This window comes from Peromyscus leucopus, chromosome 8a (genome assembly GCF_004664715.2).
Source record: "Peromyscus leucopus breed LL Stock chromosome 8a, UCI_PerLeu_2.1, whole genome shotgun sequence".
NCBI lineage: Eukaryota > Metazoa > Chordata > Mammalia > Rodentia > Cricetidae > Peromyscus > Peromyscus leucopus.
The window spans coordinates 55,471,413-55,494,297 of NC_051085.1; the positions used below are offsets into that span (position 1 = coordinate 55,471,413).

General features: G+C 47.3%; 1 protein-coding gene across 2 annotated transcripts in view; it reads left to right on the forward strand.

Annotated features, from left to right (window-relative positions):
• Smoc2 (SPARC related modular calcium binding 2) overlaps nucleotides 1–22,428 on the forward strand; it is a 132,260-nt gene extending 109,832 nt beyond the window's left edge. For both annotated transcript variants that reach the window (XM_037200505.1, XM_028866604.2), the window contains exons 10-13: nucleotides 14,153–14,255; nucleotides 16,972–17,246; nucleotides 19,188–19,225; nucleotides 21,103–22,428. In XM_037200505.1, the coding sequence (XP_037056400.1) occupies nucleotides 14,153–14,255; nucleotides 16,972–17,246; nucleotides 19,188–19,225; nucleotides 21,103–21,120 (434 nt within the window). In that variant the 3' untranslated portion in view covers nucleotides 21,121–22,428. The remainder of the gene's footprint in view (nucleotides 1–14,152; nucleotides 14,256–16,971; nucleotides 17,247–19,187; nucleotides 19,226–21,102) is intronic.
• The last annotated feature ends 457 nt before the right edge of the window (nucleotides 22,429–22,885 follow it).

A 22,885-nucleotide genomic window follows, 5' to 3' on the forward strand; every position in this document is an offset into this window, starting at 1 on the left:
AAAAAACAAATAACAACAATAAAAACAATTAGGAAATCTGGGAGAATGGAGGTCAGTATTGGTTAAAATGTCCCCTGAATATGCTTGGGTAAAATTCTTAGAGGCTTTTGTCCAGATTCATTATGATAAGAACAGCTCAGCTCAATCCCCAGAGGGGAGGCACAGGCATTGGAGGTGACAGTCACCTTCAGGAGAAAGGTGTGGAGACAGGCCACACCCAGCTCCCTGAGGTGATGTTGACCAGGTATGGGGGTTATGTCCACAACAGGAAGGGATAAGAAAGGGCCCCACTGGTGACAGAAACTGGGTTATATTCTTTCTATAGACCAAGACTATGGTGCCCATCTGCATAAACCTGTGACAGGCAACAAGGACACTCCTGTAGCCAAAAAATGGAAGGAAACATGGTTCGTAATGAATAATAGCAAGGCATACAAATTTCTAGATTTTTTTCTAAGATTATGATTAAAAATTTTTTTCTAGTTCTCTTCTCATGTGTCAAACTGTACAGTGAAACTGAGTCCTTCCCCCCCCCCAAAGGGTGAAGTGGTTCCCCCTTAGGTGTTAATTGGCTTTCAGACATTCCTGAGATGATGGAGGGTGTGCTCCTGCCGAGTCTATCAGGACTCTACCCTTTTCTCTTTGCTCCTTCCTATCTAAGCAGCTTCTTGAGCCTGTGGGATCCCTTTGTCCCCAGAGGACAGCTGACGCTGTTCTCAGTTCTCACTCTGATGTCTTGTCATCAAGGTCCCGTAAAGTCAAAGAGGAGCTCAAAACATGAGGGTCCTGTGATGCCTGTCATGTCAGGACACCTCTGGGGCACCGCTCTGTGGTGCTCAGCACAGAGGCTCTCTGCCACTTAACACTATCTTGTTAGATAGCAACCACTTTCCACCTTCCCCAAGGCAAGGGGAAGCTGGGAAGCAAGGCAAGACGCTCATTCAATGCAATAGGAATTTTATCTCTTGCAATTTTTCTAACGGAGAACTCTTTCTGAAGTAATGAGAGGAATGAAGCAGACACCACGGATACAGAGACACCCACAGCTCCATCACTGCCACCTCCTCTGACATGTTGTCTGTTGGCATCACTCCTCATTCTTGAGACACCAACTCTTCTTGCACAGGCTGGTTTCCCAGAATGCACCAGCCCTGACATCCTCCATGCCATGCGTGGCATCTGGAAGGTCATCTAGCCTTCTTCCAAGCCAGTAGAAGTAGAGCTGTTGTGTGTCCAGAGAATCAGCAAGGACCCGGGCCACACCCCCTTCCCTCCCCTGTGGTTTTGACCCTCACACGGACACCTCCACAGCCTCCTCCACAAAGGGAGAAGTGGACGCTTTAACAGCTGGTGCCTGTAGCTGCAGACGGGACAATTTCCAGGAAGCACTCGTGTGTCCTCCAGAGAGGACTGTTTCTTCCTCCTCTGTGGACAGGGTAGCTGTAGGAAGCTGTCAAAGTCCAGGCGTGAAGTGGACATTCCAGGAAGCCTGTCTTAGCACGTGTTGGACCAGTGTGCTGAGTCCTTCTCAGAAGCACCCACCCAGGAGGAGCAGGCTCGGATTCCCACCGCTCCTCTCTGTTTCCACACGAGCACGTATGCCTGAAGTGACCTTTTAACTATCAAAGTGGAAAAGAGTCAGTGGAGAGTCTGCATTAGACAGAGGTCCTACACAGTGCTCGGACAGACACTTAAGGCCAGAAGCTTCTGGACTCAGATCTTGCCCTATTGAGGAATTTGCATTTTTTTTTTCCTGTGAGAGCTGGAGATGAGAAGTGAGTAGTTACATTTGTATTAAAAAACAACCGTTCTGATGCATTGTGAGGATGATGAAGAGACCCGGGTTGGGCGGGGGGAGGCTCTGAGACCTGCATGGAGTGACCTGGGTCAGTTCCTCAGCTGCTGAGGACTAGGGGATGCTGAGCTGACTGTGAGTCCAGAGAATTCCTAGCTTATACTCTGTGTGTGCTCTGCAGGGAACATGGAGACCAGGACAGAGTGGTGAGCTGGAGGTCACGTGGCCCAGCAGGACTCTCACCACTGAAAGTCATGCTCAGCCACATCTTGCTGCCCTTAGAATTCTGGGTCTTTTACCTTGGCATTTGCTTTTGGTAGTTTTATTTTTCAGTCTTCATTCTCTATATATTAAAAGTAAATTGTGTGTTCTCCAGCTTGGTAGCAAATGCCCAGTTGACCTACTCTGAGGTTTTCTGTATGCACTGTCTTGAGAAACCAGTTTTCTTTGAAATAGTTAGTAGCCGGGCCCAGAACCCACACAAACAGTGTGTGTATGTCCCCACCACCTGGAACCCATGCAGGTAGTATGTGCATGTCCCCACCACCTGGAACCCATGCTGGCAGTATGTGCATGTCCCCACCACCACCTGGAACCCATGCAGGCAGTATGTGCATGTCCCCACCACCACCTGGAACCCATGCAGGCAGTATGTGCATGTCCCCACCACCTGGAACCCATGCAGGTAGTATGTGCATGTCCCCACCACCTGGAACCCATGCAGGCAGTATGTGCATGTCCCCACCACCACCTGGAACCCATGCTGGCAGTATGTGCATGTCCCCACCACCACCTGGAACCCATGCAGGCAGTATGTGCATGTCCCCACCACCACCTGGAACCCATGCAGGCAGTATGTGCATGTCCCCACCACCTGGAACCCATGCAGGCAGTATTTGCATGTCCCCACCACCACCTGGAACCCATGCAGGCAGCATGTGCATGTACCCACCACCTGGAACCCATGCAGGCAGTAAGTCCATGCATGTCTCCACCATCTGAAACCTATGCAGGCCAATCACAGCTGTCCACTCTCCCAGTCCTCACTTTGCAGGTATTCACCCCACCTCTAACTCACCCCTCCATTAAGAAGTCAATGACCCAGAGCTAACAAACAGGTTGTGGGTTGCTTCAGACACTCACTTCAGGGAATGACTGTCCAGGCCATCAAGAGTTCTGAATGCTGTTGCTTGGGGGACATGAGCTGAGGAGGCCAGCCTGGGACCAGCTGCCTTGGCTGCACTTTATTCCTGGTCTGTTGCAGAACCTGAGCAGACACAATGCTGGGAAAGTTCAGCCATGCTGTCCCCAAGCCTGTCAGTCCCTGTGTAGGTTTGACCTCATTGTCTGTGATGCTCTCCTGCTGTCTTTTGTGGCTACAAAAGGACAGAAAGAGGGCTCCAGGGCGCTCATCCTAAAACTGAGGTGATCACGAAGGGAGTCAGTCCTGTTGTCAGACCAACCCAGACTCTCAACATTCTCGTCAGGCCCTTTGTCTGAGCTCACCAGGCCTCTGCGCTGTCACTACTGTTTAAAGCAACAAAGACGGAGGATGCACCCGGCCACCATGCAGTTGTACAGAAGGGAGGGCAGTCGTCACCAGAGCTCGTGACTGGTGCTGCTCCCGTGATGCTCTGACAAGGGGATGAGAGTACAGAGCCTGGAGATGCCAACACTGCTCAGGGTGATCCAAGCCAGGCACAGAATCAGACTGAGAATGTGCCCCCGCACACAGAGTATCAGGACTCGGTCGCTCACAGCCTGTGGTGCTTGTCTGGAACAGGTCACCCAGGTCCCACCACACCTGGTGGCCAGCCTACCAGGACAGCGTGTGAAGCAGATGTGAGGCCCATGTGCCAGAATCCTGCAGGCTGTGCCACATCTTAACCGAGGAGACAGAGGGCCTTGGTGATGATGTAAGCGTTGTTGAAAGGAAAACAGTAGCTTCCAGTTTCCCCATTCGGTGGCTGCTTCTCAAATAAAACTGTAGGGGTTTAGAAAGTCCTTCTGGTTGGCAGCATAGCCCATAAATATAAATCAGCACGGAAGCATGAGGTAACAACATCTCATTCAGAATGGACCCGGCAGCAGCGGGTTCACAACAGTCTAGGTGAAGGGGAGTGGAGCAGGGCCGGGGGGAGTCTGGAGGAAAGAGAGAGAGTCTGTTTGCAAAGGCAGCGGCATTTAGCCAGTATGAATTATTCTTTCTTTTGTATCATGTCTCTTTTCCTACATCTCCACTCTCTGCTCAGAGCAGTTTGTTTCACAGAGTTTCCGTAGGGGGAAGGGAGATGAGTGGAGACCTTGGTTAAAACAAAAACCTCTTGTGGTCCCACCAGCACTGGCCCCCATCCAGGTGCTCGCCGCTGGAGCTCACCTCCAGTGCATCTTATCCCTGATGGCCAGCTGTGGGTATCTGCTATTCTACCTGAGTGTACAGAGAAGACCCAGGATGGAGGGTTCACCCTCGCACGTGGCCGGAGGGTGAGGAGATGCCGGCCATGTCTTTTTCTGAGAACTCTTTTTCTTCCTTGGTGAACATACTCTTGGCAGCTCAGCTGCTTTGAGAGGGCTGCCTTGGGTGGCTAGCACGGTGTGTTTCCACCTTGCAGCCTCCCGTGCATTGGCGCACGGTGCTTGACTTTGTCCCTTCTCCTGGCCACCAGGATGTGTTTACTCCATCACCCAGGTTCGTCTCTGGTCTTGACTTCATATCCTCTGACATGTGGCCCTTGTCTCCACTGTCTGCTTTTGATTCTTCCTTAACACAAATAACCAAGATGTGCAGTCTCCTGGAGCAGCCCTGCCCCGACCCTTTTGTGATTGGCTCTCCACGGTACGAGGCAGCTTTGAGGTTCTACACATGGTTGTCAGAGCATTGGGGCTGCTCCAGTACACAGGCTGCCTGAACTCTGGGCTCCAAAGATTTAATTAAATAGGCCAGCTGTCACCTGGGAAATTTCAGTTTGCTTGAGATCACGATATATAGACCATCTGGCGAGTTTCCACAGGAAGGAATCCCTGCAGCCAAATAGCACCTTTTACATTAACAACACTCCCCTTGCAGCAGCCCTGGGGAACCCAGGAGTCATCAGGAAATGAGACGGATTGTTCTGACCTTCACTGAGCAGACACACCACCAAGTGAGCAGCTGAGTCTGAGAGCAGATTCGCAGGCACTGGGCCACCGAGTTTTAAGGTGGAATTCTCATCCTCAGTTCGTGGTCTACCTACCGCATATTCTTTCTCTCTGCTGCTGCCGTGGAAGTGTTCTTGTAGGAAGTGTAGGAAGCTGGCTTGTCCCTTTCTGCCCCGCAGATTTCCTTCCTAAGCCCTTTCATTCAGTAGCCTGGTTAGGTTATCATACACTGTGAGAACATCTCAGCTCCTACTCTGCAAGGAAGCCCTGAGTCTCTTTCTTTGAGTTCTCCAATGGCAGGATCTGGGGGAACCGTGGCAGGATTGAAGCGTCTTGTTCATCTGCAGTGAGGAAACTGTGTGGATGACTTCCATCAGCAGCCCTTCCTGGTCAAGATTTCTAAGGTAGAAAAAAATCCAAACATATATCGTTGGATCTGATTTTCTAAATGCAACAAGAAATCTCCAGCCATTCGCCAATAAAGGTTGGAAGATGCTCATGCGAGGTATCCCGGTGGTGTGGGATTCATGGTGGGGATGCAGTGGCTAACGGTGTTGCATTGTACAGAATAGGAAGGAAATCTTCATCAGAGGAACCAAGAAGACAATGTCCTGAGCACACTGCGGCTTTGAGCTGATTTAGTAAGATGAAATGACTTAATTTATTAGTTAATAGGCGGAGAGAAATAACACCTGAGCAGGATCAGCACCATTGAAGACGAACTAAAAACCGGACCCATGGATTCAGAGTTAAGAAAGTCCAGAGCCATGGAGCCTGTGCTTTAGAAGAGCTTCCTATGCTCCCATGTGGTTGTGTAGCATTGCGGTGTTAGATGTTTTTCAATGAGAGGAAAATTCACATAAGTCATTGGATGGGTCCTGGGGAGCAGGTCAGACAGACATAGTCTTTCCTCAGAGATTTTGCCGCTTTCCTAAACTTTTACCCCGGAATTGCTTGGGCCCTTTCACTTGAGTGACAGCCTGGAGGAGAAGAGAAAAATTTAGTGACTTGAAAAATGTAGGTTTAGGCAACATTTTCTGAAGTCAAGAGTCACAATAAACCCCTCACTCCGTTCTTCCAGGCTTGATGCCCTAGTGAGTTTGAAATGGTAAAACAGTCTCCTTCAGCCATCTTCTCCCAAGCTTTTCAAATGACAGGAGGCTCTCTGGCAGCTGGTCCATTAGTGGTTGCTGGAGTTGGATGATGACCAGACATGTGTGTAACACCAGAGACACCCAAGGAGCAGCAACTGCGCTGAAGTACGGTCCCTCATTGGGGCCTCGCTGAGGAGTCCTTAAATGGTTATTATTTCCAGAAAATATTCAGTCGTGCACAGCCATAGATCTAATTTTCCAGAATACTCCTGCGCCAGACACCAGTCATTTTGCTATTCTTGACAATATTTTTACAAGATAACTATTTTAAAAGCATAAGGAACAGAAGCCAGTTATAAAAACCGTCACTCTTCCATCATGAAAGAAAATGCGTTTGTCCCCAGTGGATGATATGATTATGTAGGCCTTTGTCACTCACTGAGTACTTTAGGTCAGAGAATATTCATTTTCTAAAACAACAACAACAACAACAACAAAACACTGGCACATCAGGCTTACATACCCTAGGTGCAGGACTTTAGGCTGATTTTACTTCGTGCTGTTTGTGTTGCCTCAGTATTTCAGTAACCATAATGATTTGGGTCATAATTTTCAAAACTTTGGCTGTCCCACCTCTTGAAAAACAACCCTTGTCTTCGTACTGTTTCTGAGTTTGGTTGTCAGGCAGTGAACGCCTTTCTCCATTGACGCCATTGTGAAGAATCCTGTGAAGGAGAAGGATAAAGACAGAATTTCATCTTTTCCTAGCGGGCTGTGCTAGACTGACATTGATCCGAGATGATTTTCCTCAATGCTCTTGACCCAGATGTGAGCTAATTAACTTTGTCACTGGGTGAGTGGCCCTGATACACCTCAAGGGTCGCGCCTAGTCCTTCTGGGTCCCAAGGACAGAAGTTCCCTCTGTCTCCTGCTGCCCTTGAGGGACTTTCTGAAGCCCAGCAGCTTGTCTAGTTGGGATGAGAGGAAAGTATCCTTCTTTGTCTTCTGAGAATGCTGCTGAGAAACCAGACAACCCCACTTTTTGAAGACTGTAGTTAAGATGACTCATGGCGACTTTCTTCACTGGCTGGCTAGCCTTCTTCTGCCATTGGGAACCACATCAGATCAGTCCCCTCCAGGGGTCTCTGAATGTGTTGTTTCTTCCATTTCATAATATTGGGGATGAATCCCCAAAGCTCTGGGAAGTCTCAGGACTGAGCTTCAGGAGAGCCCCAGGTGAAGTTGCGGTAAGTGGTGTGTGTACAGCATTTTAGTAAGTGCTGCCCCCATGCTATGGATCCTAGAGTTCACAGAGGCAAAGCCTTGGCCTTCATACACATGTAAAATATGAATCATAGCATAGACAATAGAAGCCAGGCGGTGGTGGCGGCGCACGCCTTTAATCCCAGCACTCAGGAGGGAGAGGCAGGCAGATCTCTGTGAGTTCGAGGCCAGCCTGGGCTACCAAGTGAGTCCCAGGAAAGGCGCAAAATAAATAAAGAAAGAAAGAGAGAAAGAAAGAAAAGAAAAGAAAAAAAAGCATAGACAATAGAAAATGAAACGTGACCAGCTCAGTCACTCCAGAACACCCACGACAATGCTAATGCAGAAAGTATGGCGTTTGACTCCTGGCCATGGAAACAGACCAGGAAGAGAGGGTCCATGAGAAGCGCAGAGGTCAAGGTGGGAGCCGGGCGGTGGGGGGTTATCTAGTGGAGCCCCCTTGTCAGACCCCACTTCATGCTTTGCAACTCTGGACTTCACTGGGTCGGAGCCAGGACTTCACGCAAGAGAGTGTCGTCAAGTCAGGCACCAGCAGGTGTGTGTTCACTGCTACACTCGGGACAGCCTGTGCATGTGGCTTCCTTTTCCTGCTGTCTTCAGCACTGCCTTAGAGAGGCAGGGGAGGCCGGAGAGAGCAGGAGCACTGTCTGGGGGGTAGTACAGAGGGCACACAGTCAGGAAGGAGCTACAGTGGGAGAGGAGGAGGGCTGGGGATGAGCAGCAGCTCTGGGGCTTCCAGCCAGGAGTAGCCACGAGCCTTGCTGTGCCCTTTGGAACTGACGTGGCGGGGACGAGGACAGTGACGGGGACTAAGAGACCAGCAGCCTGTGCAAGGCCTTCTCGGTCCCTCGGGAAGCACAGCGCTGACCTCCGACCTTAAAGCTTTTCTGTGGTGGCTCAAAGACAAGACACCGAAGTTTAGACAGGGCTGAGGGCATGGGGTGGGGAACAGAAGTTTACCTTTGAAGAAAGAAATGCTTCCAGAGCTTTCTGCATGCACTGAGCTGTGCGGGCCTGGCCTGTCTTCACCTACAGACCTGGACAGGAGTGTACATGCGTTCTCATGAACTGACCCCGACTGTAAGACTCTGAGGCATTGCTTCCTAGAGAATTTGCAGAGAAGGGAATGGGTGTTCGGGATAGAGTGGTCTTTGTTGGGATCCTTCCCTCATTTCTCTTCTCATTTCTCAAATTCTCTCATGGGCTCAGTGTAGATGAATTTTTAAAAAGTCTTATTAAATAAGAAACACAAAGCCAAATACAGGAGTGAAAGCTGTAGAGATCAGAGAAATAGTGAGAGTCACCAGCTAACCTTAGCTCACCACGCCACTCTAGCTTCCCCAGAGAGAGCTTCTTCCTGTCTAACCTGTGCCTTTATTGCCTTGCTGTTCTGCCCTCTCATTGGCTCTTGGCCCAGCTACTTCACTTCCTCGTCACTGCCTGTCTGTACAGACCTCCAGGTCTCTATGGTTGGTACTGGGATTAAAGCCGTGTGTCACCATGCTTGACTGTGTCCTTGATCACACAGAGACTCTGCCTGCCATGTGATCAGATTAAGGGCGTGTGCTACCATTGTCTGACTTTTGTTTATGGCTGCTATCTCCTCTGATCTCCAGGCAAACGTTATTTATTAACATACAAATAAATAATCACCACCGCCCAGGGCTTTGGCCCCAGAAGCCTGTCTAGATATGAAGACAGAGGCTGACAGCACTTCCAAGGCAGGCCAGACGACCCCCACCCCTCACACTCAGCCTTTCATAAGTCACCTAGGCTCTTCCTGGTGTACCACCAGATTGCCATCACCTCATGAGTACAATAAGGGGAAAATCAGCAATGGGATATTTCTTATAGCGTTTATTATCCAACCACATCAGTGCTCATCCTGGAATAACTGAGACTGGGAATTGTGTTCAGAATGTAGATGTTCTGGCAAAGACCTGCCTACGTTTGACTTGCCAGGCTGAGGTAAGCATGCCAGAGTGTAACAAGCATTCTCAAGGGACTATCTTTGGATAACCAGCCCCCCAATAACAACTCGGAGACTTATTAATTATGAAAGCTTGGCCTTAGCTTAGGCTTTTTTCCAGTAGCTTTCATAACTTAAATTAACCCATATTTTTATTAATCTGCATTCTACCACATGGCTTTTGCCTCTCTCCCATTCTGTGTCTGACTTGTTCTGCCTCTTAGTGGTATCTCCTGCATGCCTAGATTCTTCTTCCCTGTTTCTCTCTGCCCACAAGTCCCACCTATACCTCTTGCCTAGTTACTGGCTGTTCGGATTATTACACCAACCACAGTGATACATCTTCACACAGTGTACACATATTCCACACTACATCCCCCCTTTTTGTCTAAATAAAAAGGAAGATTTTTAACTCTAACACAGGAAAACTATATACAATAAGAACAATTATCAAGTAAGAATTACATTAACAATGTTTGGTTTGTATGTGTTTGGCAAATTTGGAGAGAGTACTGTATTATCTATCCTATCTTAGTGAGTCTGGTCTATGTTTTGCCTGTGTCTATGTCTTGATTGTTTTCTTTTTTTTTTTTTTTTTTTTTTTTTTTTGGTTTTTCGAGACAGGGTTTCTCTGTGTAGCTTTGCGCATTTCCTGGAACTCACTTGATAGCCCAGGTTGGCCTCGAACTCACAGAGATCCGCCTGGCTCTGCCTCCCGAGTGCTGGGATTAAAGGCGTGCGCCACCAACACCCGGCTTTGATTGTTTTCATAGGCCTGAGATTAAACATTACAAAGGTATGAGTTGTACATAAGGAAAGAGCAGAAGATTGATGGGGGAATGGGTTCTGGGTCTCCGGGCACATGACCCTGAATGAGTCTGTGGCCACACAAGGAGGAGAGATGCGCAACGTTCTGGGAATATCTGTGATCCCATTTCAGAGGCCATGTGACCCTGGATCATTACTAGTGGTTAAAGTTCCAGGCATCACAGTCAAGTCCATTTCCCAACTTCCCACACTCTAGGTGATGGAAGCTTTCTTGGACACAGGAAAGGTACTAGCTGGGATTGGCTCACAGCAGCCTCTTGCCTGCTCACAAGGCTGTCTACCTTCCCTTCCTCACTCCCCCGCCTCAGCAAGGAGATTGAAGTCATGTGAGGACTTCTCTCTACTCCCACCATATACACACTAGGATAGTTGCCCAAGGGAGGGTAAATCTGGTCTCTCATTCCCATCACTGTGGGCCTAGGAGCAGTGAGGAGAATCAAGGGGTCTTGATCCTTGTTCAGTCACAGGGTCTGTACATTGGCCTCCTCCAATTCAGTCTGGTCATAGTTTCCTAGACCATCTGCTTTCAGCTTTCCACTAAGCTGGTGTTAAGAGTCGTGTCTCTATTTCTTTGTGTCTTTATGTATCTGTCTTTCTCAGTATGAATGGTTTCATCAATTTTGCAGAGTGCCTAAGGCTGCCATGGTGGTTTGGAGAACCTGTGTGTTGAAGTGGGTTCACACAGCAAGTGTAACACTTTGTGCCATGAGCTGGGTGCTATGACCTGACCTCTGCTAACACCACACTACCACCATGCCCCAGACCCCTTAGTCCTTAGAAGTGCTTATTCAAGAATGCTCAAGGAAACTCTAGGCTTAAAGAAAACAGCACCATACCTGTTCCTCATTGAGAAGTCACTGCAGAGAGGGACATTTTAGCTGTATGTCCAGCTCAATTGGTAGCAATGCTACAATTTAAAAATAGGTTTTCTAAGCTCAGCAAGAATCATTGAACTCAAAATGCAAAATATGTCATCAACCAGATACATTAGACCCATGAGGTCTCTGACATCGAGCAGCTTAATGCCTGGCTTCTTACCCCAGTGGCTGGCCTCAATCTCACGGTGTTTTGTTGCCATGGTGTTAGCACCTTTGTTGTGCCTGGCCAGTTTGGGTATGGACCCAGGTTAGGATCATAAAACCTCTTCTCTCTATAAACTGCTCTTTGCCTGCATTGCCTCTGCATGGGGTTTCCTTGCGGTGGCCAGGCATGCCATGTAGGTCACTGGGAGGAAGTGTAAATTCACTGTGATGATCTGTAGAGGAGGCTTGCCCACAATCAAGGGAGTCATCATGAACATGTACAAATTCATGCTGGAAAAAAATCATAAGCATAAGCAAAATTACTGAAATCAGTAGTTTTTAAATAAAAGAAGTCTGTTTTTTAAAATGAGAGTGTTTCATAGAGAGTACAGAACACATTTATTTTTGAAAGATTAAAAAAAAAAGCAATTTTTTTTAAGGCATTGACTATGAGCTGTTCTGGAGAAGTGACTTCTGAACTCAATTCTGCCTTGGAGAACATCCTTCTCGCAGAAGTATCTCTAAGTAAAGTGACTTTCCTGTTACATCAAGACCTACATGCCTAATCCTGACACTCACCCTGGAACACCAGCATTCCTGGAAGCCATCCATCCCCAAGACAGGCAGCTGGTCAAGAGGAGAAATTGGAGGCATGAAACATTGCCCACTGAGTCTAACCTTTCCTGTCAGCCTGTGTCTGGATGGAGACCTAATGTTGCGGAGGAACCCTAGAGATCACTGTTCATGAGCTAAATGAACAGGTTACGATTGTATCGATGGGAACTGGTATCTGTAGAGCTCATGGGCTTCTGTCTACAACACCAGGCCACTGTGAGGCCATGTGGGGTCATGGCCCTTTTACCTCAAGCTAGGCCAGTGTCTTGGATGTTTGCCACATTGCGTCTCCCTGGTGGTACATTTTCAGCACCATGATGCAGCGACATTTCATATACCTGTCTTGAAGGAATCACCTTCAAGAGCAATGGGTTGCTTTAGCTTCTCTTCTGACCACCACCTCAGTCTCACATCTGTTTTTCTCGGCCCTTGGAAATACTTGGATGCTACAGTCCATGTATCACAGGGGCAGTGTTGCCCTGGGCTCTCTGGTGGGGGACAAAGGGCTCTCAGATTCTGTCATGGAGCAAGTCAGCTCAAGGTGCTTGGTGATGAAGGCAGTGCAAACCCGGGGGCAGGGGGGGGTGTCAGACATGGCCTTCAGACAGTTCTGGCCCTTCCTCTGGGTCTTTTTCTCACATCTCCCCTATTACATGGGAGCATCCATGTTCAGTAGATACTCCCTTCACTCTCCCAACCCAGATTGCCTGTGAGTGGCTTCCAGAGTCCTCATTTAGACTGGTCCCATCAATTCTCCTTCATTCTCCCCTCTTTGGAGATGACACAGTGTTCCTTTTCCATTTGTTGATAGCCCTAAAAGTGTAACATCCATAGGTGTCAGAGTCTAAAGTAAACAATTCTCAGTTACCTCTGGCAAAATGAAATAAGGACTTCATACCCAGGCATCCATCCCAAGCAAGGACCTTGCTTGAGTTGACTGTGACCAGATCCCTGCTTCTCCACAGGTCCTCAGTGGACATTCTCTGAGCAGATGTGACCAGTGGCTACCTTCTCCATATTACCCTCTGAATCTCTTGAGAATAAGCAATAGGAGCTCATGGGAGCATCCCATAGTTTTTCACAGGTCCCCTACGCTCCCTCAGGATGTCTCCTTCCTCATAGTTATCTTGGATCAGCTGGGTGTAAGTCTGATGCTTAGGAAGCATCATCAGATGGGCCTGTTCCATCTTCTCTGTCCTCTTTTTCTCACTTCATCAATGCCTGTGTCATCTCTAGTTGTCCAGCAGGGATGGCTTCCACCCACAACCTCTGTCACCTCAGGCTTCTGTTTCCTTCCTGGGGAGTGACTCAGGGGATACAGGGCATTTTCTCAGAGACCTTTGCCCAGTGGCTTTTCCTATAGATCCACAATCCATTCTTTTAATTGAGCACAGAAGAGATACACAGTCTTTCCAGTCTCAATTCCACACACTCTATGAAAGACTCACATCTGTTTTCTGCTACAATGTTTAATAAGTCGAAACATACCTCCATAGATCCTTGCCATTGGCAGCTAGCATTGACTTGAATCATAGTAACAAAAGCCCAGGTGTCCAAAAGGAAAACCATGAAACCAGAGCGTCTTTAACCACGCCAGCATGCCAGTCTCTGAGTAGCTGCCAAAACTCAGGGTGGAGAAAGTATCTCAGACTTGATAGAGAAGAGTCCAGGTAACCCCAAGTGGGACTGAGTAGAGGGAAGTAGGTGAAGAAGAGCTACCATACATGTAAAAGGCTCTGTGGAAAATTGAGCTTTAGAAAGAGGAATTAGTGATTTACTCCTGGGCCCAGTAACCCTCCATAATCAGATCTGGGGCTCAAGGGTGTGAACTCCCTAGATCCTTGATATGTTCAGGAGTGGATCTGCCCCTCAGGAGGCAATCAGACATCTTCCTTGTATTGCTTCTACCCAGATGTGGTGTTTCCAGAAACTTGTGGTGGTTGACTGACAGCTTCTGGACTCACTACCCGGGGTTAGATCTCCCTATGGGGATCCCAGTTGGGAGAACTTGGTGTCTCCTGACGTTTTCAAGTGTCTCATGTAACAAAGGGATACCCATACATGCCTTGCATTGTGGCTTTGAAGATCAACCAGGGGCCAAAACCTGAGGATCTTAGTCTCATGTCATAATTGAACAAATGCCAGGTGACATGGTTAATAGTTGCTGTGAGTCAAGCTCCACACCTATGAATGACCAAGTGCCTGCATTTGCAGAGGAGCACCAGTAGCACAGTGTTATACAAGCTGTCCAGGACCAAGTGCGGGCATCACATCAGCTCATTCATAGGAAGCAATCTAACATACTAATTTTTGAATACTACATCTTTTTTTTGTTGCACTGAAAAAAAATCTGTTATACTTTATGAATTCCACTAACAGAGAAAAAAAATGTGCATTTTTTTTTTAGGTTGTCCTGGTGCCAAAAAGCACGAGTTTCTGACAAGTATCCTGGATGCACTCTCTACAGACATGGTTCATGCTGTTTCTGACCCTTCTTCCTCCTCTGGCAGGTATGTTGTGTCTTACTGCAGAGCAATATGCTGGCCAGAAGCCCAGGAATTTGAAGAAATTTGGAAAGCTAAAGGATTTCTGGCCAGTGGCCAAGAGAAACCAGGCAGTTCACTAGGATGTACTTAGGTCTAAAGAAAGGAGCCCCTCTAGACCAGGGAGGCACTTGGGAACAGCCCCCACTCTTCATTTTCAGGGGCTCCTGGGGTCCCGGCAGGGCTGAGAAGATGAATGCACTTGCTTTGGGTGGATATATAGGTTGAAATTGAGTCTGAGAGTTACCTATTGGGTTTTAAATACTTTGGAATTCTGCAACTAAAAAAATTTTTTTTTAAAAAAATTTTGTTTTCAAGACAGGGTTTCTCTGTATAGCCTTGGCTGTCCTGGAATTCACTCTGTAGACCAGGCTGGCCTCAGACTCAGAGATCTGCCTGTCTCTGCCTCTTGAGTGCTGTGACTGATTTATTGTTGAATCTTACATTGCACATGAGGCTTCTCTTCTTATCCAAGTTCAAGTGCACAACTAAGGGGCACTGATCCCACAGATACAGCTCTGCCCTAGAGACAGATGCTTTCCTTGTGCACACTGTAGATACACCAAGGCTGCAGTGTTGTTAAAACCCATAGAGCCTGTGCCCCTCCGCCTCATGGCACAGGGTGACAGAGTTCTCCAGGGGAACAGCTGTGGCACTACAGCACTTAAACTCAACCCCATGTGTTCACAAGCTCTGGTGGTATTTTTAAAAGAGATTTTATTGCGGTGTTTTTGTCTTCCTGAAAATGCTGGTTTCTATCCCACCCTCACAGCAAGCTCCTGGCTGTCTCATGCATGAAGTCTCCTTAGCAAAAAGCAGTTATTTTGCTAAAGAAGGCATAAGGGGAGAAGTCAATACCAAGGCGAAATGTCACAATTGCATAATAAGCTAAAGCAAAGAAGTCACTTGTAGTTGAAGTTTTCTCCGGTCCTGCCCAGCTCCATGGACCCCGCAGCTGCTTATAAAATAATCACTCAGAAGCTTATATTAATTAAAACTGCCCGGCTAGCTCAGTTGGTAGAGTACTAGACTCTTTTTTTTTTTTTTTTTTAATTAATGCTGGATTCAGAACCTTGTTTTATTTTATTTTAATTTTTTTTTCTTTTGGTTTTTCGAGACAGGGTTTCTTTGTGTAGCTTTGTGCCTTTCCTGGGACTCACTTGGTAGCCCAGGCTGGCCTCGAACTCACAGAGATCCACCTGTCTCTGCCTCCTGAGTGCTGGGATTAAAGGCGTGTGCCACCACTGCCTGGCTAGAACTTTGTTTTATTTAAACGTGTTCTTCATGCTACAATACAAACCTTCAGAGTCAATCAAATACATAACATCAATAGTTTCCTCAAAACTCTTAAAGACCCACAGCCACATTTCTATACCTCTATAAGGCAGCTTCAGTATTCGAAAGATCACAACATAGTAATTGTGGAATTAAATCCCATTTTTAGAGAAAGAGACTCTTAATCTTAGGGCCGTGGGTTTGAGCCTCACAATGGGTAACAATTGTAGATGAATTTCTAAACAGTCTTATTAAATAAGAAACACAGAACCAAATACAGGGGTGAAAGCCATAGAGATCAGAGCAATAGCCGCCAACTAACCTTAGCTCACCACGTCACCATAACTTCCCAAGAATGCCTCTTCCTGTCTAACCTGTGCCTTTATTGCCTTCCTGTTCAGCCTTCTCATTGGCTCTTAACCCAGCCACCTTACTTCCTCATCACTGCCTGTCTATACAGACCTCCAGGTCTCTATGGTTGGTACTGGGATTAAAGGTGTGTGTCACCAGCTTGGCTGTGTCCTTGAACACACAGAGACTCTGCCTGCCATGTGATCGGATTAAGGGCATGGGCTACTGCCGCCTGACTTCTGTTTATGGCTCGCTATGACCTGTGATCTCCAGGCAAACTTTATTTATTAACATACAAATAAAATATCACATTTCAGCACAAATAAAATATCACCATAGTCACCTAAATTTCAACTTTATATTTCATACTGTGGAAGTGACTGACATGCCCCCCAAGTGCCTGACCCAGGACAGTGCCAGGGAGCCCAGTCCCAGCAGGCTGTTGGCATCTGTTTGTTATGTCTGCACTCTCATGGAGGAAAGGTCATCCAACCCAGTGGACAGTGGAGTCCATAGGTCCTCCACCTCAGGTGAGAGGTACATGTTATCACCGCACAGCTTCAAGGTCTGACTTACAGCCTGACTTACAGCCTGCCTCTTAGAATGTCCAGCTTTAAAAAATATCCAAAGGAAACTGTCTAGTTACAACTTTAAGAATTTTGATGTCACCTTCCACTAACCTTTTCTATTTAAGTATATCTTATATATACAGTAGAGCAATGATTGCATTAAGGTGGAAACTCTGGGGTTCCAGATACCCTTGGTGGATGCTGGTGACTGAGCCCACCTGCTGGCCTAAGGGAGCCCAGGTCTCAGGACAGCGGCCTTTAGTTTCAAGGCCTCAACCAATTGAATAACAACGGTGCACACATGTGCTGTGATGTCCTTAGTTCTGAACACACTCGCTGAGCCATTACAGATGACGTTCCTGTCTTGTATCTGAAAGCGACTGTATCAGGTACTGAGCTGGGACAGGCACAGGCATGGGGGGAGGGAGCCAGAGTCATGGGGTACAGCAGCTTCAGACTTCAGACTAACGTAGTCCTTTCCTTTGTAGGCTGTCAGAGCCAGACCCCAGCCACACCCTGGAGGAGAGGGTCGTGCATTGGTACTTCAAGCTGCTGGATAAGAACGCTAGTGGAGATATTGGCAAGAAGGAAATCAAGCCCTTTAAGAGGTTCCTGCGAAAGAAATCCAAGCCCAAAAAGTGTGTGAAGAAGTTTGTGGAATACTGTGATGTGAACAATGACAAGTCCATTACTGTGCAGGAGCTGATGGGTTGCTTGGGTGTCACCAGAGAGGAGGGTAAAGCCAACACCAGGAAGCGTCACAGTAAGTCTTGCCTCACTACTCTGACAGGATCATTTTGGGGGTTCATGTCTATGGGGTTACTTCCTGGGTTTAACAGGTTGCCTCATGGTCTGTTGTATAGGAGAAACATGGTATGCCATTGGTTGTTGTCACCCATGTAGAAATGATCACCGGTAGTCAGTAGCCTGCCACCTGGTCAGGAGAGCAGCAAGCCTCAGCAACATGAACTGAGTGTAGCTCTGAAGCCACACCAGTTATTGTTCTAATCACAGTGGCTAACTGTTCAAACACGCCTCAGCTCCTGATTTCAGAATCATTGGCAATAACCAGCTAGCACAATCCACAGACTCCACTGGACCATTCAGGCCAGGTCAAGGGCAGGGAAATCATCAACTCTAGGAGATGAGTTGTCCCAGTGGGCTTAGCTGGCTTCTCAGTTGGACACGTCTCTCTGTGGGGCCTGGCCTAAGTCACCAGATGCAGCAGGAGTAGAGGAATCTCAGGATAGATTGAGCCTAGGGTTCTGACATTTAGTTCTATGATCTGATGACCAGTTTCATCAATGTGCTGGAGAACACATGCAGAGCATGGGTGAGCTTCCACCTTGGTGCCTCTGAGCTGTGTGGTTGTGGTCAGCACAGCATTACAGTAACTGGCTGAAGGAAATTCAGATAGCCGTCTTTAAAGCAAAGATCTACCTTTCCAGAAGTTAGCAAGAACCACCTCTCAATGACAAGAGTCTAGCCTGGACCCTAATTTAGTTATGTAATGTACCCATGGCATGCACTGGAGACACAGACACAGAAAGAGAGATGTTTTGCCTTCCAGAAAACCACAAGGTGCAGATCACAGTTGAGATGTCTTCAAGAGGGCATCTGGGGTCAACATGTTCCTTGGAATGAGGTGGTCATCTGCACAGGACAAAGGGCTGTTGGGAATCATGAACTCAGGACAGGGTTTGGAAGCAGAGCTGTTACAAAGGCTTGGCCCGCAAGGAAGGAACATTGATGGGACATTGGGAGACTCCAAAGCAGCTCTAGAGAGGGGGTTCCTGGTCCTGGAAAGGAATGGGCAAGACTACAGTTATGAGGAAGTAGAGTTCCGTTTTTCTTGCTGCCTTTAAGTCACCTACTAAAACTTCCATGAGTCTCTGTGGTTGGAGGTAGCGTCTGGGCTGAGGAACATCTGGGGTTCTGGCCTATGTGTACTTGTGGGCCACTAGGGAACAGGTCATCTAACGCTACCTAGGGACTAACAGTGAATAGGCTGAGAGAAGGGACATGAGACAAGTCCACTGGGACAGACAGCAAATGTCCATGAGTAGGAAAGAATAAATAGAGGTGAGAGGAGACCATGACGAAGTAGGAAGGAAGGCTGGAGAACCCCACAGACCCTGGCCAAGTAGAGACTGTGGCCAGGTGAGAGGCTGAACTCTGAGCAGAGATCAGAGTGAGGCAGGGGGCACCTGAGGTAGAGGGTCCGTGTACCACAAGAGTGGGTGCCCCACTGGAAACAGGAAGGGGAGACCCCAGTCTCCAAACCCAGAGCAGATAGCACCCTAGTGTCCCGCAGTCCCTTGATTTCACATGAAGATTTTGGTAAAATGAGCCAAAGCTAATGTTTTCTAATTTTAATACCGAACCAAAATATTTAAAAGAACAGAATGTGTGTGGGGGTGCAGCTGAGGCTCAGAATCCATGCTTTTCTGGGGAAGTTTTGGAAGACCATTCTTTGTGGTTGGTGAACCCATGTTTAAGACTTGGGATAAAACAAGGCATTCTTCTAATGTTGGGGTGTCATTAGAGAGTGTCTCTGTGGTGATTTAAAAACCCATTCTTCCAAATCTGGGCTCAGGGTCTCTATGGGTATGTTGTCATTTGGCCAGGTCTGCCAACTGATGATGTTGAGCCTGTCATTAAGAAAGCACTATTTGACGAGCAATAATGTCTTTTCCCTTCCCAGCCCCCAGAGGAAATGCTGAAAGTACATCTCATCGACAGGTGAGTATGTCTGTGAGTGTATCTGGTTTACTTATATGTTACAGGAAAAATCTGGGGCCGTGTAGGTCTAGGGGCAATAATTAATACCTTCAGAGGAACCAGAGGCCTCAGCTGGGGCAGCTCCATGTGAGAGCATTTGGAGCAAAGAAATATTTTTGCCACATTCTACCTTCAACCACTGACCTGCTAAGTCCTCCATTTAAAGATTCTGCTCTTTTTCAAAAAATTATTTGAAATTTCAATTAATTTGTTAATTTAAAGATAGGTTTCGGAGTCTGTGTGGCAGAAATGGTTAGGTAAGCTGATGTTTGCAGTTGTTTCTTATATATTGAGGAGCTGGCTGGGACAGGAGATGCTCTTCGGTGCCCATCAAGCAGCCCACTCGCTGGAGACCTGAAGAGGCAGGAGTTGGGCTTCCATAGAGATTTTCAGTTCCCTGCTGTGTTAATAAACATTTGTGTTTCTGAGGCCACATTTCTAGATGTGCAATTAAAGGGCACAGTTGTGGTCCCCACATCCCAGCCACAGCCTAAGTGGGGACACTTTCCAGGGTTCTTTCCCCAAAGCCAGGCAAACCGTGTTCCCTCTGCCTCTGGTGTGTTAGCTGTTGGCCTTGGCTGCACCTGTTAGATGCCGGGCTGAGGCTGCCCTGTGATGTGGGTTTTAAGTAGGGACCTCCGGCACACACCTTGGAGGGAACTGAAAGCCATTTCATTAGGAAAGACGTGTAATTCATTCTCCTTTGTTTAGTAAATGTTTATGGTTTTAACTTTTCCAGCCACACTGAAAATCACTTACACTTGCAAAGGGGGCAGGTCTGAGAGCAATTACCCAGCTGCCTCCAAAGGCTTCCCGGGGGCTGTTTGCTTTAGCTAATGGCAGCTATTGGCACACATGTGCCATGCAATCTTAAATAGCCCCCCCCCCCACCAAGTCTTCCACTTCAGCATTATTCCTGAAAAAGATAGCACAGCACAGTCTCTCCATCTTTCTTATAGTAGCCCAATGCATGGGGTGAATCCCTGCCATTATTACTGTATGCCATGGTGTGGGGCCAGCGGGCCGGGAATGAGAAAATGACTTGTTTTTCTAAGCAGCTTCATACTTGCTCAGCAAGGATCAGAGCTGTGCACTCTGGGCGCCAAGGATGACCATGTTCCCCAGTAGTTCTGGTCTTCTTCAGTGATGGCTGAAACACATCCAAAGACTATCTTTATCTGTAACAAATTAAGACAGAACTTCCATCAACTTAGTATAGGAGTCATTCACCTACTCATTGTGTTATCAGAAGGGAGGAAAGACAGTGTAAAAATTTAAAGCTTAGGATTTTCAGTATCCAATAAGAAGACCATTTTCTATTTGTACAAACTGCTGCACCAAAAAAAAAAAAAAGGATGGGTGCTTTTCTTTTTCTTATGTAAATGACTTCCCTTGAAAGTCTGTGTGGTGAAGGACAGCAACAGATCCCTACTATGAACACAAATGCAAGCTGCATGTCCTCTCAGGTAAAAGCAAATGGAAAGATAAAAAGGAAGTTTTTAAATGGTATATGACTGTCCAAGCTGGTGGCACATGCCTGTAGCCCCAGCTCGTCTGGTGATGGCAAGGCTGAGGTTACCCTGTTCTAGCAGGCCACTTAAAATATTTGAAGTCAATGCAGTTTTCTCAGATGATGTATTTTCCTGAAGATTTCAAGGGACGAAAGCACTTCCTACACAATGTGCCCACTCCTCCTTAACTCTAGGCCCCTCTGCCCTTTCTTGTCTGGTTCCATCATAGCAAGTAGGTTTACTTCCGGAAGCAAGCCTTGGTCTGCACAGAGGGAAGACACAAACATCTTCATAAAATTGTCTTTTTTTTTTTTTCTTTCCCCCCAGCCCAGAAAACAAGGATGAATGGCTGACTATCCAAGGCATGTTCCTAGACATGTGGGAATCTCCCTCACCAAAGAGCTATTAAAAATGAAAAACATATAGTATTTGCACTTTGTACTTTAAATGTAAATTCACTTTGTAGAAATGAGATATTTAAACAGACTGTTTTGATCTGTGAAAATGGAAGGCTGGCTTCGGGAAATTAATCACATACAATGTATGTGTCCTTGTTTGACCTTAAAGATCTGTGCCGGTGGGGATGGGTTTTGAATGCATTTCAAGTTCACTCCCTTGTCCGTCTGTGGAGGGCCTGGTTTATACCCTGGCCCTTTCCTCTGCCTGCAGTCTCTGTTGGCTTGTTCCCAGTGCTCTTGATACAAGCCAGAAGACTATCCTATCCTTAGAAGTTTGCAGGGCCATGCAGTTCCCATGCATGGTCACCTGGTCTGGGGTTGCCTGTTTCATGAGGTTTTTCTGTCTAGAGATGTCCCGTCACTCACACCCTGGTCACACAGGCACCAGCTCGAGCACAGCCGTGACTTCTAGTATCCCCTGGTTGAGGCTGTGCTGTTAGGTTCCGTCAGGCTCCACTCCAAGCTTCTCCTTGAGTTTTGCCTCTGCTTGAGCCAATCCTGCTGTTAATCTCCAGGGAGCTGAATGGGCAGAGCACCAGAGGGTCCTCCTTCAGAGAGGACACCGAACGCTGGCAGACTGGCTCAGCACCCAGCCCTCCTGCCTCTCTTCCAAGTGACTGTTCCATCCTGCTGTGGCCCTCCATAGGGTCTCCTGGAAGGGAAAAATGTCTTCTGCAGAGATCATGGACCACATCCTGGGGAAGACACAGCTAGACGACATCATGCCAAGAGTCCTGAACAACAGGCAGCTAAGAAAGTCACTTATGAGGGGATTCATCCAAGGCCCTTGTGGGATGAAGGTTAGGAGCTGGATGCCCACACTGTGGGAGACTGGCCTGGTCTGTGTGTGGTTGGCTGCCATTCTCAGACCTGGACTCTAGGTCAATCTGTACTCACTGCTCTCAAGACACAATTGCAGATGAGGGAGAGCTGGGACAATTCTCTCAGATGGGCTTCTATATGGAAGACTGTTCATGGCCCCCAGCCTCTCAGTGTATGTCTGTGGATGTGCACACACACTCCAAAAGGCCTTTGCTTATTCGAACTGTGTAGAGGTAAGATCTGACCAGCTCACATGCATGTCAATATTGTCTACAAAAAAAAGTATGATCCCAACTGTTTTGGATAATCTTTTATATTTCTGAACCCCGAATTTAATCATTTTTATTAGATTAAATATGCTACTAAAACTGTATCAGTCTTCTTTTCAGCATTTCATGATGGCTTACTGTTTAAAAATATTTTTAGATTATTTTATGTGTGTGAGTGTTTTGTCTGAATGTATGTCTGTGCACCTCTTACATCTCCAGTGCCCACAGAGGTCGGAAGAGGTCATAAGGTCTTCTGGAACTGCAGTGATGGACACTCATGAGCTGCCATAGAGGAGCTGGGCATTAAAGCTGGTTCCTCTGTAAGAACAAGTGCTCTTAACCACTGAGTCATCTCTACAGCTCTTCATAGTTTCTTACTTTAAGATGTGCCCACTAGTGGAAGCCAAAGGTGTGGGTGCTGGCCCAGCAGATTTGGGTCTGATTTTGCCCACTGAGGCTGTGTGACTTGGGACATGTTCCTCAACTTTTCTGAACCTCAGGTTTTCTCCTCTAAGACAGGAGCGTTGGCACATTCCCCATGGCAGGTGGGACTTATGAGTT